The 17,124-nt window shown below is 43.5% G+C and overlaps 1 protein-coding gene across 2 annotated transcripts; it reads left to right on the top strand.

Annotated features, from left to right (window-relative positions):
• Positions 1–3,199: 3,199 nt before the first annotated feature.
• tacc1 (transforming, acidic coiled-coil containing protein 1) lies at positions 3,200–16,603 on the top strand. Of its 2 annotated transcripts, XM_076754173.1 has the most exons (14): positions 3,200–3,729; positions 5,330–5,439; positions 7,573–8,938; positions 9,393–9,434; positions 9,842–9,905; positions 10,542–10,731; positions 11,508–11,572; positions 11,992–12,132; positions 12,242–12,318; positions 12,447–12,490; positions 12,838–13,001; positions 13,097–13,203; positions 13,326–13,446; positions 14,890–16,603. In XM_076754173.1, exons 1-14 carry the CDS (start codon positions 3,572–3,574, stop codon positions 14,953–14,955), a joined length of 2,715 nt encoding a protein of 904 aa, XP_076610288.1. In that variant the 5' UTR covers positions 3,200–3,571; the 3' UTR covers positions 14,956–16,603. The 2 variants fall into 2 exon arrangements, with proteins under 2 accessions (XP_076610288.1, XP_076610297.1); XM_076754182.1 differs by lacking the exon at positions 9,393–9,434 and having other exon boundaries at positions 3,239–3,729.
• Positions 16,604–17,124: the final 521 nt, after the last annotated feature.

The raw sequence follows: 17,124 nt of genomic DNA, 5'->3' as shown, positions 1-17,124 counted from the left end.
GTTCAGCCTCCAGAGGAAGGGCCACCATTGTCCTCTAAAAATGTCCTGTACATATGGCAAGAGTGTATTTAAAGTACTGCACTGTAGACACACTGTAAATACATCAAGGGCTCATGTAAATTTTGTCTCTGCAGTCTTTCACACACTTGAGCTGTGGAGTTACAGCGCAGCTTTGTCAGAAAAGTTATTGTTACTGGATCTTAAGCCTGACGTGGGGACCAAACATAAATGTTTACAGACACAGGCAGAATTTAAGTCGCTGTGTCAGCTAAGAAAAACTTTACAATAGGCTGACAAGGCCAGAATTGTTTTCGTTCTAGTTTTAGTGAATTTCTGTTTTCCCAAAAATGCCTTTTGGGTTCCTCCCACTGTGTTTGAAATCTGAGCTCTTTTAAGTTGTGTGTGGATTTTGTTGGCGCTTCAGACTCCTTGGCAGGACTTCTGGTGGTGGTGGTGGTGGTGGTGGTAGAGCAGCCTGTAAGAATGGGGTGGTCTTTTATCTGGAGACACACACAGCTGCCTCACGCAACCTACTGATGTTTATTGATGCCATTTTTAGACTAGAAAAGCAGGCACGAAGCTCTCGTCTGTGAGTGCGACCGGGCTGTTTTTAAAGGAGTGGAAAAGATGATGGTTTTCACTTCAGTTTTCTTTAGTGTGTTTGTAAAAAAAAAAAAAAAAAAAAAAAACAGTCATGATGTTATGTTAAGGATGGTAACCCTTTCTTATGTAATCTACTTATCCCTGGCGACCATGAGTCTTTACTGGCCCCTGACCGCTGGTGCAGGAAGCCATTTAGAATAATCAGAGACTCCAGGGAAACAAAGAGTTTAATGCTCTTTCCAAATAAGTTGCAGCTTTGTCCATCAATCAAATCTGACCAAAGTATTAATCAAGGCTTATTGACAAGGATTTCTGCTCATAAAGTGTGGGAAGACAGAAATCTTTCCTTGTAATAAGTCAGAGCTACTGAGGCTCTCCGTTCTGGCTCAGTGACTTCAAAAAAAGGAAAGCCTTCTGCTTTTGCACCAGACAAGAAAGACATACTAATCCCAGCATAAAGGCACAAATTGATCCTCATGCTCCGGTGATAATCTCTTTGTACTACCTCTTAACTACTACTTGCACATGATAAGTGCAAGCAGGGATCCTCCTCCTCATCCTCACCCCAACCTCCAGCACCACCAGACCCAGACAGTAAATAAGTGGGCAGAGGACAAACTCCACCCTTTCGGGTCCAATGTGGAAACTCTGAGCCTGACTGAGACACGTGTGTCTCTGCTCCTCTACTGGAATTTGGGAGGAGTTTAGTTGCTGCGTGGCCAAGTCAAATTGTGGAGGAGGAGTACACTGTATTAGAAAGCAATAAACACAGGATGTGTTATCAGAAAAACATCAGATAAACCATAAAGGTGTCCTTGAGAAAGTAACAAAAGTACCATTGGAAACGCTGTGGCAGATGTCTGTCTATTAATTGATTAGTTGATGTCAACTTGTGAGCGCTGTGCCTCTGTGAAGGACAGGGTTTATCTGCGTCATCATTTGTGAGACTCTTGCCCTTGACACGATGAATACAGTTTGAGTTTGTTTTACCGGCTCACCTGCAAATTCACGTTAGATTCACATTTGGTTCAAGTCAGTCTTAATGCAGTAGTCACTTGTCTGTCTGTACAATGAACGAGGTAGAGCTGGCTGTAATGATCGCTCCTCTCAATCCGGCCCATGAAGACATCACTTTCTAATGTGATAAGAGATGGAGGGACAAAATCCACAATACATCCCAACCAATACTGGACTCTTGTGGCTGACATATCAATATTTATTACTGTGTTACTGTTTTTTATTAAAATAGTCTATTTTATCTTTAAGTGTACATACGGAGTGTTTTTACACTTGGAAAATGATTTTGATCTCCATCTGTCACATTGTAAAAGCATTAGGAGGGTATTTCTTCACAGTCAGTGTGGACGGGAGGAATGATTACACTGACCAGTAACTCTTTAAATGCACATAAAGGTGTGTGCGTGTGTGTGTATTGTTTTAGGACTGACTTAAAAATTGTGAACCCCTCTTTCATCCCAGAAGCTGTGGCCTCTTTCAAGCTCTGGCATGTGTTTCATTTGGCTTTGAAAACTCCCATATGAAGGTAGCCATTGTTAGACTGACTTTATAGCTGATACCTGCTTCTAATTAGCATTTACTCAAGTACGAACCACCTTTAATGATAATAATACACTTCATTCATAAAGTCTGCCATAAAACAGCATGACAAAGGTCTTAACTATTCAGCACAACATAATTAAATAAAATCAGGCCACTAAATGTACAGAGAATGAAATATAATAAGATGCCCAACAACACAATGATACAAAAAGTGTGAAATAAGAACAAATAAAACATAGTGAAAGAAAATAGAACAAATAGATGACAATAATAAAAGTTATTAAAAACAACATCCTGATATTCAGCACTTGATTTCTGATACACAGGGGAGGAGATGATGTAGGCTGCCTTCTTCACTGGTTTGTGGTGGGACATACAGATCTGAGTGTCTGTGTGAATGTTTGTGGATATCATGTCCAGAACAGTTATTTTAGAGAACAGTCTGTTATACTGCCGAGGTATTTCAGGCACATCATGAGAAATGTCGTGGTGTCTTTTCCTTTACGACATTCAACAATATGTACCCGTGTCAGATGCTACGGTGGGTTTTTACTGTCCGTGAATGAGTGCATTGAAGTGGTCTGGACTGTTAGCTCAGACACATTGAATCCAGCCAGGTATACTCTCACCTGGGGCCATCCAACAGAACTGGTTCCCCTGGTCATGCATGCCTGCCTGCCACTGGATGGGAGAAACAATTAACTGTTAAACAGCCTTGGGGGGAGCAGAGGAGGCTTAAAGATCCAGGCTCACATTCCTAACCTCTCTCTGCGCTATAAAATGTGGAGCCCCAACAGTTCAGCTCCTCCTCTTCGTCCTCCTTCTGTGTTTGTTTTCTGACTCCCTCCTTCTGCTTCGGAGTAGAAGAGTGGCCTGACAGGAACGTACCATTCTCCAACCACAGGGCAGCTCATGTCGTTGAGTGAAGGGAAGTGGCTTCATTTTTACAGCTTCAAGCTTCCTGCCCCCCCTGCTGTGTTTTTTGTCAGTGGGCCGGCCCGAGGTGGAGGGGAACGGTTGGAGGGGGTTTCAGAGGAGGAGAGAGGGAGAAGAGCATTTTGAAACCCAGCTGATCAGAGCTGTGGTATTCTGCCACTGAGGCAGAGGGAGAGAGAGCGTGACTGGGAAAAAAGAAAAGAGCTGAGAGGGAAAGCAGCTGAAATCTTTGCCATTTGAAGACTGAGAATGTACAAATAGAAGAGTGGAAAAGAAATGTCTCCCTTCTTTGATGAGAAACTGGGAGCTCCTGTGAAGAGAGAGGCTGTGTGGAAAGATGTGAGAGCTGTTGGCAGGGTGGAAATCTGAAGAAGAGGAGTCGCACAGAAAAGGATCCGACAGGCTCTGGAAACCAGCCCAGTGAACCCAAGAGTCTACAGAGGGTTGAAGGAGCCCCGTGGAAAGAGGAGGGATGTCTTGGCTGTCACCCGTGTCATGGGCCAAATGGACGTGGACGGCGGTGCGAGGGGGAGAGGGAGAGGAAGATGAAGAGGGGCTGGAGGCCGGTGAGGAGAGGGAGCAATGTGGAGAGAGAGGAGAGGAAGAGGAGGAGAGATCTCAAGGCTGCAGGCAAGTGCTGGAGCCCTGAGACAACTGTGATTCACACTGTCTGGACTGGAGATGGGGGCATTTTCAAAACATGTGTGTTCATGAGTGTGTGTGTGTGTGTGTGTGTGTGTGTGTGTGTGTGTGTGTGTGTGTGTGTGTGTGTGTGTGTGTGTGTGTGTCCACCTGTCAGGTTGGTGATTCTCTGATATTATGAAGGTTTGATGAAATGGGCAGAGGAAAAGAAGAAAAAGCGTATCTGCATCAGGCCTCTATGCGTTTCCAGTGTGTGATGTAGTCGTGCGGCGCCGACACATTTCTGGCGTGGCCGTGCTTTAGACTGGGACACTGTGTTTGAACTGTTTTTCTCAGCCTCACCAGTACATCCTCATTTCTGTGGCCTCACAGAAATAACACACTGCAGTCAGGTACGCTTTAGTTGAATGATGTAATCACTGTGAGCACACAAACATGACACATGCTCAAGGCATCATGGCGTTACAGGCTCTTCTCCTCACGCCTGCTTTGATTACATATTATCTTGGCCATTGTTCCACGTAGATACAAGGATTCGCAGCTACATTTGTTTTATTGACCTGGTAATGTGTCACTACCCTGTTAGAATCCACGTTTGTTTACTATCCCGGCAGACCAGCAGTTATCTAATGAGAGTCACATCAGTATCTAACGACGCTGTGATGGGGCCTCCTGAAGTGATCGGATCAAACTGACTGTTGCTGCTCTGCAATGTTAAAATAACAAGCCGGTGTTGGAAAGTCTGTGTGTATGGCAAACAGTCGAGAGATAGACACAGTTTGTTTGATGCAGTCTCGTACCTCGTGCTGTATAGTGTACAGATGTGACAGGAAGGAGTGGGCTGCCCTATTTCCTCTTTCTCTTGTTTTACACAGTCTTTTGCTTCTTCCCCATTACTGCCATGAATCAAATAGTGTTGCCAAAGTAGAACACAACATCAGAGGAGAGAGTAAGATGTCACAGAGAAGCATTTGCGTCACGAAAGAACATTCAAGTGGCCTTTCCACATGATACATAGTAAAAAGTGTGTATGATTATAGTCAGTACAGCACTGACACCTTTATAGTATCACTCCTTTGATAACTTATCTCTGATCTTTCCTTTTTATGCATAAAAGATTACAACGTAAATTACAACATTATCTATAAAAGGCATTTAAATCAAACGTTAGAGCAGCCTGCAAGTCGACACTGACTCACTTTAAAGGATCACAAGCTAAAACAGGTTGAGGAACACTCCCTTACATTATGGTGTCATGGATCTTACAGTATCTGGAGTCAGATGTGTATGATCTGTGTGACTGAATAGATTAGGGAGGGAACAGAAAGAAAGAGTTGAATCTGTCCTTCTACTCGCACATATTGCACATTTTAATGCAGTCAGTGCAGTTCTGCTTATGCAAGTCGTCTTTACAGTTCACACTGCTGACTCAGCCTTTTGCTTTTATACATAGTTCCAGTATTCAGGATGCGATCACTACTCCTCAGTTACAGAAGGGGTCTTTCTGTCCTCCTCCTTTCTCATGTTTTGAATGTTTGGGAAGTTCATGCTCTCTCTCTGTCTCTGTGTCTCTCTCTGGCTTCCACAGCTCTGACTCAGACGGTCATTTTGACACTCCTGAAGCCGTGACTCCAGTCCGCGCCCCTCCGACCTACCCAGGAGAGCTGGAGAACAACAACGCTGATCCAGACAAAACAGGTGAGGCCGGTGCTGAGCAGATAACGGTCAGAGAGAGAAACAATGCCGAGGGAGAGGCGTGGAGGGCGTCCTGTCCAAGACGTAAACACACTGCAGTGGTGCCTCTGGACAGCAGAAGGTTTTATACATGTACAGCACACATAACAGACCGAGTGGATCTCCATGAAGTTGCCATGGAAACACTAGTCTTTTGGTCTGTGTGTGCTTGTCTTTGTAGTCAACAAAAGGAAAAATGTTTCTGAAATGTGTCAGCTGGGTCATCTTTACATGTTAAAATCAGCACTTTGAGCAGCACGTTTGCTCAGATATGAATTCCACCACTGTGTCTGAACTGTAGCGTATCAGGTTCACCATGCCAGAGTAATTGGATGCATATGTCTGTGTGACTGCTCCAGGAATGTACCCACCTATTGCATTGTAACTTGAACTATGGGGACCATGACGAGTCAATGCTCAGTTTTCATGTGGATCGTACAGACATGTCACTGAGTTGCAGTGTTTCAGCGCAGATGCCCAAGGTCACTAATACCTAACCTGCGTGCTTGGTATGTAAGCAGGAATGCACACTGAGCATTGGTTTTGGGCGGGTTTTGGGTGTGATCATGGAGGAAGCACTGTCATTGTCACTTGAATCACAGAGAGGAGGAGCCTTTGGCAGTGTGGGAATGGCCTTTGCTCTGGAATTCAACAGGTTCAACAAAAGCGTCGCTTGGCCCCGTTTTGTATTGGTGACTGATAGAGGTCACAATGAGGGGAGCGACTGAACAAAGCTTGTTATCAGGCTGAAACCATCATGCAGCTCACTTTTTAAGGAGGTTTTTAGGGAGGCTGTGTCTTGATACGAGGCCCTTTCGGTTGGTAAAAAACCCTTCCTGTAAATCAGCTCCAACAACATCTTCCGAAAGTGTACATTGTGAAAGTCAACCCGTATAGAGCGAGGAGGGAGTTCACCTCTTGTTTCAACCACAAACATCCCTTCCTGCAGCTGTGAATGAGGAAGTTTGGATCCTGGCAGGCAGGAGCTGAAGAGCTTCTAGAAACTTCTTTGAATGTAAACATGCTGATGGCTGTGTTTGTCTGTGCCCATCCAGAGTCTCCATTACTACATCAGCGTCAGTCTGTACATGATAACAGTTGGTAAATATTTAATAGATCCAGTTGAAGGCTTTGTTAAAGCCAAAAAGGCACCTGATCTGAACAGATGGATACTTGAGGTTTGCTTTGTATGTCTCCTGTGGTGAAATGCATGATAAACTGAAGTTAATTTGGCCGTAGTTTGGTTTTAAAAACATAAAAAAAAATTTAAGATAATCATCAATATATTATAGATCAACTGAAAACAACCACTATGCACAGGTGCATAACACTCTTTATTTCTTCTAAACACAATAAAGTATATCATAACAAAGTGGCAAACAAATGCAAAACAATACTTTTTTGCTCGTCAAATTAGACCACATGTTTTGTGTATTATTGCAAAAAAGACACTGCAGCTGAGTGAGGTTTTCCCTGCCATGACATGTTCTGCCTTTATAAACACAAGAGTGACAGAGCAAAAAGAGAAGCTTGTTGAATACGCATGTGGATGTGGATGAGGACATGTTTGCATGGGCGTGTTGAAGTGCAGTAATACTTGTAAAGTGACGTTCTGGCAACATGCTAACGTGAATGAAAGTAGGTAGAAACTCAGCAGGCTGTGCTAGTCTCCTCGCAACACAATATTACATGAACATGACGGGTATGACAGGCATACTGAAATATGCTGAAGTGTCAAAAGGTTCCCTGCAGGCAGTAATTACACCACATCAGCCGCGGCCCCTGTTGTCCTCAACACACTGCACAAAACAAACCAGAGCTGGCTTTTTCTCCTCTTCTGTCTGTTTTCCAATGCACTACTTGGTTTAAATGTCATGGACCTCATAGGAAGACGTTGCCATGGCAACAGCGGCAATTGGAACAGTTTGCTGGCTTGTAACCAATCAGATGTCACCTATGTCTGAAACTGAGATTTGATTGGAGAGATTATCTGAGGCAGAAAAGGTGCCCATGCAGTTTTAATTTTTGCTCTTTGAATATGAAAACTGAAATTTTATGGTTAATTCTGGTCTTCTCTTCGTCCCATTTCTTCTTCAGATGTGGATAAAGAGGAGCACCTGATAGTGACTGCACCTGTTGGGGATCAGGATATTTTGCTCAGCCTCAACATGGGTCAGGATGAGCCTGCAGACCCCATGGGTGGCCCGCTGAAAGTAAACATCCAGACCCTGGAAGCAGAACAAACAGAGAATCTTCCAGAAGCCCTGGGCTCTGCGCCTGTCCCTGCTTCACCCTCCATGAAGGAAACGCTTGAAGTGACTAACAGCATAGCTCCATCCTCTGAGCCATCCCAAGCCCCAGTCCCCGTCCTAGTTGCAGATCCTGTCCCGGATGTGACTCCTGGTCCAGCTCCAGCTCCAATCCCAGAGACGGACTCAGTCCAGAGCAGTGAACTTGCAGCCAGCCCAGCTCTGGAGCCCCCTGAGCAGAAACCTCTTGCTGAATCAGAACCAGAGTGCAATGGCCTCAATCAGACCGAGCCCACTCAAAAGACTAAAACCAGCAAGTCTAAGCCTCCACCCCTGAAGGTAAAGGCCTCACTAAACGATCTTATTCAAACAAGTGAGGAACAAGAACTTCCTGTTCCAAAGGCCACTTATAAATTTGACCCTGACCAGCTGGATGACAGCTTTAACCCCTTCACCTCTGGCGGATCCAAAATCCAGAACTCACCCCCACCGTGTGGTTCAAGCTCTCTCCCCAGGCTCGAGCCACTCGGTGCCTCATTGCCTGCCTGTGAGGCCAGCTCAGAGGCTCCAGCAGAGGTGGAGATGGCGGAGGCATCATCAAAGGCGCAGTCTGTGATGCTGGAGTTTGGTCTGGACGAGGGGCCAGTCAGCAAGCCACCACAGAGGAAATTAGGTGGTAAAAAGACAGCAAAAGCCAGCAAACTCGCAGCTAAGAAGCAGAAGCCCAAAGGCTCAGAAGCATCCAGCAAACCTGCACCAGAACCCACAGAAACAGATTCTGAACCAATGTCAGAGCCAGTTTCTCAACCAGCATCAGAACCAGTTTCAGACCCTCTTCCAGAACCTGCTTTGCCAGCCTCAGACTGTAATGCACCTCTGAACCTTGACGATATTCCTATTCCTAAAACAGGATCATACAACTTTGATCCCAGCCGGTGGGATGACCCCAACTTCAATCCGTTTGGTAGCAATAGCACAGTGAGCAACTCTCCGGTGCTCCCTAGGAGCTCCTACAATTTTGATCCAGACAATTTTGATGACTCTGTGGACCCTTTTAAATCCTCCAAAACCCTGAGCACAGATGACTCGTCCAGTAGCGCCCCGCAGCCGGAGAAAGTAAAAGTAAAAGAGGGAGGCAAACAGAAAGCAGGGCAACCGGCAGAGGAGAAGAAAGTGAGGCAGATTCCTAAGAAAAGCAAAGAGAGGACAATCACGTAAGTCTTTTCTGTCTTGCTTGTATTGTATATATAATATATGCTCTCATATAATGTTGAGATTTATCTTTCTCTGGTTGGATGTGTTAGTATTTGCGTCTGCTACTGGCTGGATGCATACCAAACAATGCTTTAAGCACACGCCAAACACTTCACACTGCATACTGACCATTGATGCAATTCCCAGGTTATATATAGGCTCTTAAAAGCTGCAGTGCTTTGGACTAGTTTCAACTTTTCCAGGTCTGCTGGCATCTTGTGTTTATGCTCAAACTTGAACCTGCTGAGTGTCTAACATGCTGAGCTGAACACCTTTAGTCACTCACACGCTCTTCTTTGTCTCCTTCCCTGCTCTGTTCTCCATTCCCTTGATCAATATCCCCTTCATCCTTCATCCTTCCTTCTCTTGTGTGTTACGCAACCCCCAACCTCTGCTTTCGTCCTCTTCGATTAGCCCCAGGACATCTGAACAAGTCAAGTTTCTCTGTTTTCTGTTGTAAGTACTCTCACTATCGACGCTCTCTTTCTTTTGCGCATGCTGGCTTTCCATTTTACTGTCATCGTGGCCTGTGCCGGGGTCAGAACTGACCTGTTGAAGGAGCATGTGAGGGAAAAAAATGGCTTCCTCTGCGTCACCTCAGCTCACAAGCCCATCCCCTGTTACATCAACAAGTTAATTTGTCCCATCTTGTGATCCCTCGATGTTGGGCAGTACTAGAGTGGTTATATTAGCTATGTATGCAGCTGTACCTTATCTAATAAGATGCTGTGCAATCAGCTCAAAATGCATAGAAATGCTTGCAGCTCTATGGTTGTAGAAACAGGAGGAAGATTGATTATAATGTTTAAGTATTTGGATCTATATATTCTGACATGTGTTGTCGTCGTGTGCTTGTTTTGTAGGAATTCCTGTAAAGTTCAGAAATACGATGAGAGCCAGTCCCTGGTGCTTGACGTGTGCAATCAGGTAACGTGTGTGCCTCTGCGTGAGTGTCGTGTCAGCTGAAACGTTTCACCTTACTGCAGTGGCACCGCAATGTCTATTATTCAGCAGCTGTCTAACCTCCCGGCCTCACCTCTTCACACACACACACACACACACACACACACACACACACACACACACACATACATTCACTGTGACACAAGCTGACAGTAGCAGCAGCAGAGACTCCAGCTCTGCTGCAGTGCTGGCTTGGCATGGTGACAGATCTGTGACTTATCACTCTGCAGTCAAATATTAGTCTGCTGCCCCTGTGTGCCCTCAACATTATCACCTCCTCCATCCTTCAGCGATATCCTCAAGATATTATGTAATTCCAGAGTCTCTAAGATAACTTACTGTAGCAGAGTTTGTCAAGTTACATAATGTTACTTCCCCATCATAACGCAGTTGAAATCTATTCATTAAACACTGCAGTTCTGTTGGCTCTCTGCAATTGTTCATATTTGAAGCAATGCATGCAGATTTGTTCATGTGAAGTGCACACTTTGTTTTTTATGTAAACAATCGATTTTATTTTCTTCAGGATATGGTTAACTTTTGATATCCAGCAGTGAAATAAATCCCACTGTAATCCAACTGTTCCTCCCGTGTCTCCAGGGGGAGGATGAGGTGGTGGTTCAGACCCCCGAGATCACTCAGCGAGTTCATCACGCCACTGACGAGGAGAAGCTTGCCTCCACAGGCATCATAGGCCAGACAACAGACAGCCAGGAGGAGAGAGGAGAACCCGAATGCAATAAAGCACCTGTGATAAAACAGCCAATCAACGATATACCTGCTATGAAGGGTATGTTTGGATCTCCAAACCCTCCACTGGGTGAAGGATTTAAAGCAGGACTGGAGTTCAATGAATAACAGCAGATAGTGAAAGGAGCTCCACAGAGAGAGGTCATTGTAAAGTGAAAGACACTCGTGCTAAAGATGACACTTTTAAAGTCAACTTCAGTGGAAGGGCCAACTGACCTGCTCACAAAGCACTGCATGTACTCATAGACTATATACTGATAGACATAATATCTGGTCTCTTTTATTCCGTCCGACCTTCTACGTTTGCTTGTGATGTATTTAAGTTGGAGGAAATGTGAAAGGCTGTTTTAGCTCAGTGTATGCACGAGGCATGGTGGTAAAGAAGTAGGCATGACCAGAGCGGTGCCAGTTCCAACAACAGGATGCATTTGTTAACAAGGAGAGTGACTCATTTACTTAATTTTCTCAACAAGTATTGCACAGCATTGGAGAATGTTAAAGAATAAGAATATTCAAACTTTATGAGGAGGAAAAGTGGAGCATGCATGCTCAGCAAAACCCTGTCCTGGATATAAATATTACTCACAGAAACAAATGCTTCCCACAGCTGTGCATTAAAGCCAGTCTGTGTATCACACTGAAACAGTAAATCTGATGAAAACCAGACAAGCTGTGCCATATTCTTAATGCTGAAGTACAGGCAGGTTGTTGGCATTGAGCAGAGATAGACTGCTGTCTGCTTCTTTGTGGTGCCTTAGATATGGGTACTTAGTGCAGCAGTTGTCATTTAATTATGTGTTTTTTTTCTCCTCAAAGGTTCTGACTCTAAGATTGCAGATCACCTGGAGGAGATGGACACCTGCAGTCTGAAAGATGATATCGTAAGTAGGGAAGGAGGAATGTTAAAAACCAGCTTGTTTTCTTTTTTAGCTCATTTGGGAAGATAGTTTAGCCATAACTGGAGTCTTACTTTTTTATTTTTCATACTGGGACAATAGTTCACTTGTGTTTTGTGTTTTTCTCATGCCCCACTAGTTATTTTTGGAGCATTAATAGTAGTTTTTTTACTCACAGATATTTGTCTAAGACAACCAGAGTTGTACCTTCGGGTTGTACAAATGTTTGATTAATAAAATGTGAACCATTTTCCCAGGACACTCCTTGCAAACACATCATGTGATCTGAAAAGAAAAGTAAAAACAGCAGAGGTAGTGACATGCCATAAGGGATCTGCTTACAAAATGTATGAGTGGATGTTCTTGTCCAAGCTCAGGCTGAGCACGCAGTGTGTGTTCTGCAGGTTCCACAGAGTGAGATATCCATGAACCAAACAACAAAGGTGATCAGCAGCGAGAGCCTGGACACAGCTGCAGTGTCCGAGGACAACGTGCCTCTGAGTGAGATGGACAAGGCCGCGGTGCTCACCCTGATCAGAGAAGAGGTACATCACTGACGCAGAAACACAGCACTCGTTCCACTAAGTGACCCTGCTGATGTTCATTTTTTATATCTGAGCATGCTTTTCTCTTCATGCCCTGTCCTCTATTCAGATCATCACTAAAGAGATCGAGGTCAATGAGTGGAAGAGGAAGTACGAGGAGAGCAGAGCTGAGGTTATGGAGATGAGGTATTAAGCTTCATTGTTTCCCCTCAACTTTGCTTCATATTCAAAAATATTTCAACATAGCAAGCAATATAAATGACTTAGAGGAACGAAGTTGACAAATGGTGTACATTCTGTTCTTGTTTTGACAGGAAAATAGTGGCAGAATATGAGAAAACAGTTGCACAGATGATTGGTGAGTTGCTGCCACCTGGTGGTGGTTCATTCTACATGGGGTTTGTGTAACAAGGCTCTTAAGGCTGAGTGATGGCACTAATCTTCATGTCAAACACACTGTGCTGCAGTTGCCTACACATTCAAAACAATGGAAACATACTACAGCTCTGCACTGTCTTTTGATGTAACACACATACAATTTAGTAATATGCACTGAAATGTTGATAGGCCTGAGCAGGCCTCATTCTTTTCAAGGTTAGGGTATTTGCATTATTATGCATTTGACAGTCCTCTTTACGATGTGGTACACATCTCGCCTTTACTTCCTTTAAATCTTAAATATCTTGACTCTTCTGTTGGTTGCAGAGGATGAACAGCAGCAGAAGACCCTGTCCTGCAGTAAGTCAGTCAGGCAGCTGACCGCAGAGAGGGATCAGGCCATAGCCGACCTCAACTCTGTGGAACGCTCCTTCGCTGACCTCTTCAGGAGGTATGAGAACATGAAGGGGGTCCTGGAAGGCTTCAAGAAGGTCAGTAGAGCTTTGGTATGACTCATGAGATGCTATCCAGCCCATGACCACATTACGGCCACGTCACAAGATAATCTCTCCATGTATTTCTCCAGAATGAGGAGGTGCTGAAGAAGTGTGCGCAGGACTACCTGATGCGGATCAAGCAGGAGGAGCAGCGATACCAAACCCTCAAAGTGCATGCTGAGGAGAAACTGGACAAGTAAGCTCCCACGTCTGCAATTCACAATTCAAGGATCCAATCATAGGACAAGTTTTAAATCCTGAAAATCCATTTGTCACTTTGACCTCTTCCCTCTCGTCTCCTTCACTTCTGTCTGACAGGGCTAATGAGGAGATAGCCCAGGTACGTGCCAAGGCCAACGCCGAGGGTGTTGCACTAAATGCCAGCCTGAGGAAGGAGCAGATGAGGGTGGAGTCACTTGAAAGAGCAGTCCTTCAGAAGGTAGGATGACTGTAAACGTGATTAAAATGGATTCACTGTGTTTAACTGTGCGAGGGCAGGGCAGGGCGTGCTGAAAACACACTCCGGCTTTCACTGGAAGAGGTGTGTGTGTGTGTTGGCTTTTAGGCTTCCCTAAAGTCTGCTAAAAGGTGCTAAATGAGGCATGTTTAAACATCAGTGAGTCACTGTCAAATGAACTGTGTTTGAAGGAAAAATGACTGTAAACAAATAAGATCACAGGTGAGATCTTAAGTGGGCTTTATTTCACACCAGTGGTTAGATTAAAGCACCATTGTTTTCCAAGGTTAAGACCACAATCCCTACAAAACCTGCTGTTTCCTGTCCCTTCACTGACTTTGTTTGGTTTCCTCTTAAAGTTTAATGAGAGGGATAAATGTGTCTTCCTATCAGCTTTTTACTTGTTGCACCTGGAGGAAATCTTCTTGTGTTGGAAAAGTGTTTTTACCTGCTTTGTACAAGTAGTCACAAAAAAATTACAGTGGCATGAAAAGTGCTTCAGTCACAGCATCTGTACGGTAAATTCCTGCAACGTGTGCAGCCTTTGAGCACAGATTTTATAGATACACGTCTGTCAGCACACTGGCATGGCATTCAACACTAGGGGGCAGTGTTTCATTTACTAAAACCAGAATCTGGTGAAAATTAAGAAGAAATGCAGACACAGAACATCATTATCGACCCCTGAAAAATCCAAAAGTTTCAAGCTGTTTTGTTTTTTTTGTTTTTTTTAACTTCTTTTTAGTTTATTGGTGGGTGTCGGTCCAACCACAGTGTGGTCCCTCCCTGCTCAGTCAGAGGTGGAAGTACTTAGAGCCTTTACATAAGTAAAAGTAGAAATATAACAGTCTATAAATACTCCATTACAAGTAAAAGTCCTGAATTCAACATGTTACTAAAGTATAATCAGAAAAATGTAACAGCATCTTAATGTTGTAATTCATCAATGTGGAACCAACTCTAGACACTTTGTATTGTAGTTTAGTATTGCATCGTATCATATAAGCGTATCTTGTATTATTTATGTAAAAAGTAACTATTAACTATAAGAGTAAAATAAATGTAGTGGAGTAAAAACTACAATATTCCCCCCTTAAATGCAATAGACTTGAGGGATAAAGTAGCATGAATTGGAAATACCCAAGTACAGCACGAAGAAGTATGTCAAAATCCCACTTAAATGTAGTACTTGAGTAAATGTACTTAGATACATTCCACCTCTGGGCAGTGTTTAACGCAGCACGATGGATGTGCCCAGTTGAAATTTTGCAGGTGTGCACATGGACTCTTCTTCTGCAGAGAAATGTTTTCTCTGCCTTCAGATTCAGAGACTTTTATGACATCTGTGCAGAGCTGCGTTTCTGTTCTGTCCTGTTAGCTTCACCACCAATGTCTAAACCCTCGTCCTCTCTTTGTCTGTCCCAGAATCAAGAGATCGAGGAGCTGACTAAGATCTGTGATGAACTGATCGCCAAACTGGGAACAGAATAAGAGGCCTTTACTCAAACTCTCACTGCGGCATTGATGTAAATTCTGTACACGATCACATTTAAGCACACGTCAGCCTCTTTTCTCTTTGCTCATATCTTTTCTAAAAACAATGAAATGCTGAACGGTCGCTCTTCTGATCTTTTCAGACTGAACAGCGAAACCAGATCGTTGTGTTAATCTTGCCATTGCTGTTGAAGAAGCACAAAGTTATCATGAGATGTGTTTTAAATGTGGTTCAAGGATTCATCATTCAAGTGTGTTTGCGTTGGTAAAACAGAGAATTTCCACTATCATTTCACACTGCATGTTTAACACAAAGCTGTAGGGAGTAATGTGAGAACCAAGGGAAAGATGATGTAGATACACAGCACACACACCTCTTGCCACAGCACACCTACATGTAAGCACCTATGCTGATGATACAGTCTTCAGAAAGGACAAATCTCTCTACTGAGTGCCTGAATGGATCACAGTGTATTAGCTTTCTGGCCTGTACAAGTTTCTTGCTGCCATTTCTTTTATGATACAGTCAGTTTAGTCCTTCTGTCATCAGCAAATGCACTTAAAGTAATATTACAGAGTGTTTCTTCAGTTGCTCTGAGTTCGTTTGACTTTCTTGTTTCACAGGATAACATATACAATGTGTGATGAAGTCCTCAGTTATGCAGGGTGTGAAGTCAAACCGCACAGTTTGGACATCTTGTACGTTATGCCCCCACCATAAATCTCTGGGATTATTCAATATGAAGAGCACTTAAGAAAAATCACGTCTGAAATTCCGATCTATAATTTCATTTGACGATTGTTTGACAACGATGGGTGGAAACCGAAGGCTGGTTTGAAGCTAAAGTCATTAAACTTTGCTCTTATTACGCCGTAACGTTAAACCATGTGCCATGTTTCATGCTCTCGCTCTGCGCTCGAGTGTGGAAAAAAGTTCAAATCACGTTCTGTCGCTGCCATGTAGATATCGTTGGACTGTATTCGCATTCTGTCTGTGAGCCCAGATGTTGATGCTGTGCCTTTGTTTTGTCTATTTTATATATACACATATATATATAAAAAGATTTGTTTTCTTTGTTCCTCCGTTGCCAAAGTGTGCTGTATGCAGTATATATATCGTTTATGATCAAAACATCCTGAACAACACTGAGTTTGAATGGGTTTGCAGTTTTAATGCTTCACCTGTGACAGATGACTGGTGGGCTGCATTACTCTGTTTAAGGTGATGGTCTGTGTGTTGGTGTGCAGAGGTTCATCATGTAATAATATCTTCATTGCTAACATCAGCATTTTCTGATCTGAAGGAGCGCACATGTGCATTTTTGGCCCGATGTGTTTCAGATATAAGGGACAGATTCTTCTGAGGAACCCTTCCTCCACGTCAGCACAATCAATTGCCAAATGTCGTTGTAAAATGAGATGGGTCTCCATGTGACTCTGTGTCCTGTTGTGGTGGTGTTACATTAGTCTGAAGGTGCTTTTCAATGCAGATCCATTGTTACAGTACAACATGTGTAAATTTTATACTTTATGAAAAGAATTTTGTTGCTAATATTTGTAAAATTGAAGAATTACGTATACTCAGATTGTATGTTACCTGCTATATTTTGTGCATTCCTGAATAAATGGTTAAGATTTAATATTATGCCGGTTTCCTCCTTTGTCTGAACCATTTAAGCCGAGCACACAATTCAGAAACACGTGCACACTCTGTCATTGTTTGTCCCTACAGTTGGGCCAGAAGCTGAATTTCATCACTGTCTTCATGCACTTGAGGCCAATGCACTGCAGCTTTTTACAAACGTGTCATTAGTGGCGTTTTGTTTGTCAGTCAAATGCCTGCAGTTTCCTCCAGCTCCAATGATGTAGTCATAAACGAATCAACAGTCATGTAACGTTGTGTGTTTCAACTTGACTGCAAAGACGACCTCCTTCCTTCCTCTGTTCTTCCGACTGTAAATCACATGTTGCGTTGACAGAAGAAGAAATAAACTCAGCCATTAACTCTTCCTTACCTGAAATTGTTCACACTATATTTTGTAATAAGTTAACTATATAATGAACTGGATTTTTTTTACCTTACTCTCCACAACTGTTCGCTTAATGATGTGACAAATGGTCATCCTCATTAAATCCCAGCGGTTTTCTAAAACACGCTCCAGTAGC

The sequence above is a fragment of the Chaetodon auriga genome, chromosome 2 (assembly GCF_051107435.1).
Source record: "Chaetodon auriga isolate fChaAug3 chromosome 2, fChaAug3.hap1, whole genome shotgun sequence".
In the NCBI taxonomy this organism is placed as follows: domain Eukaryota; kingdom Metazoa; phylum Chordata; class Actinopteri; order Chaetodontiformes; family Chaetodontidae; genus Chaetodon; species Chaetodon auriga.
Note: the sequence above shows the minus strand (reverse complement) of the source record. Positions and strands in the feature narration are given on the sequence as shown.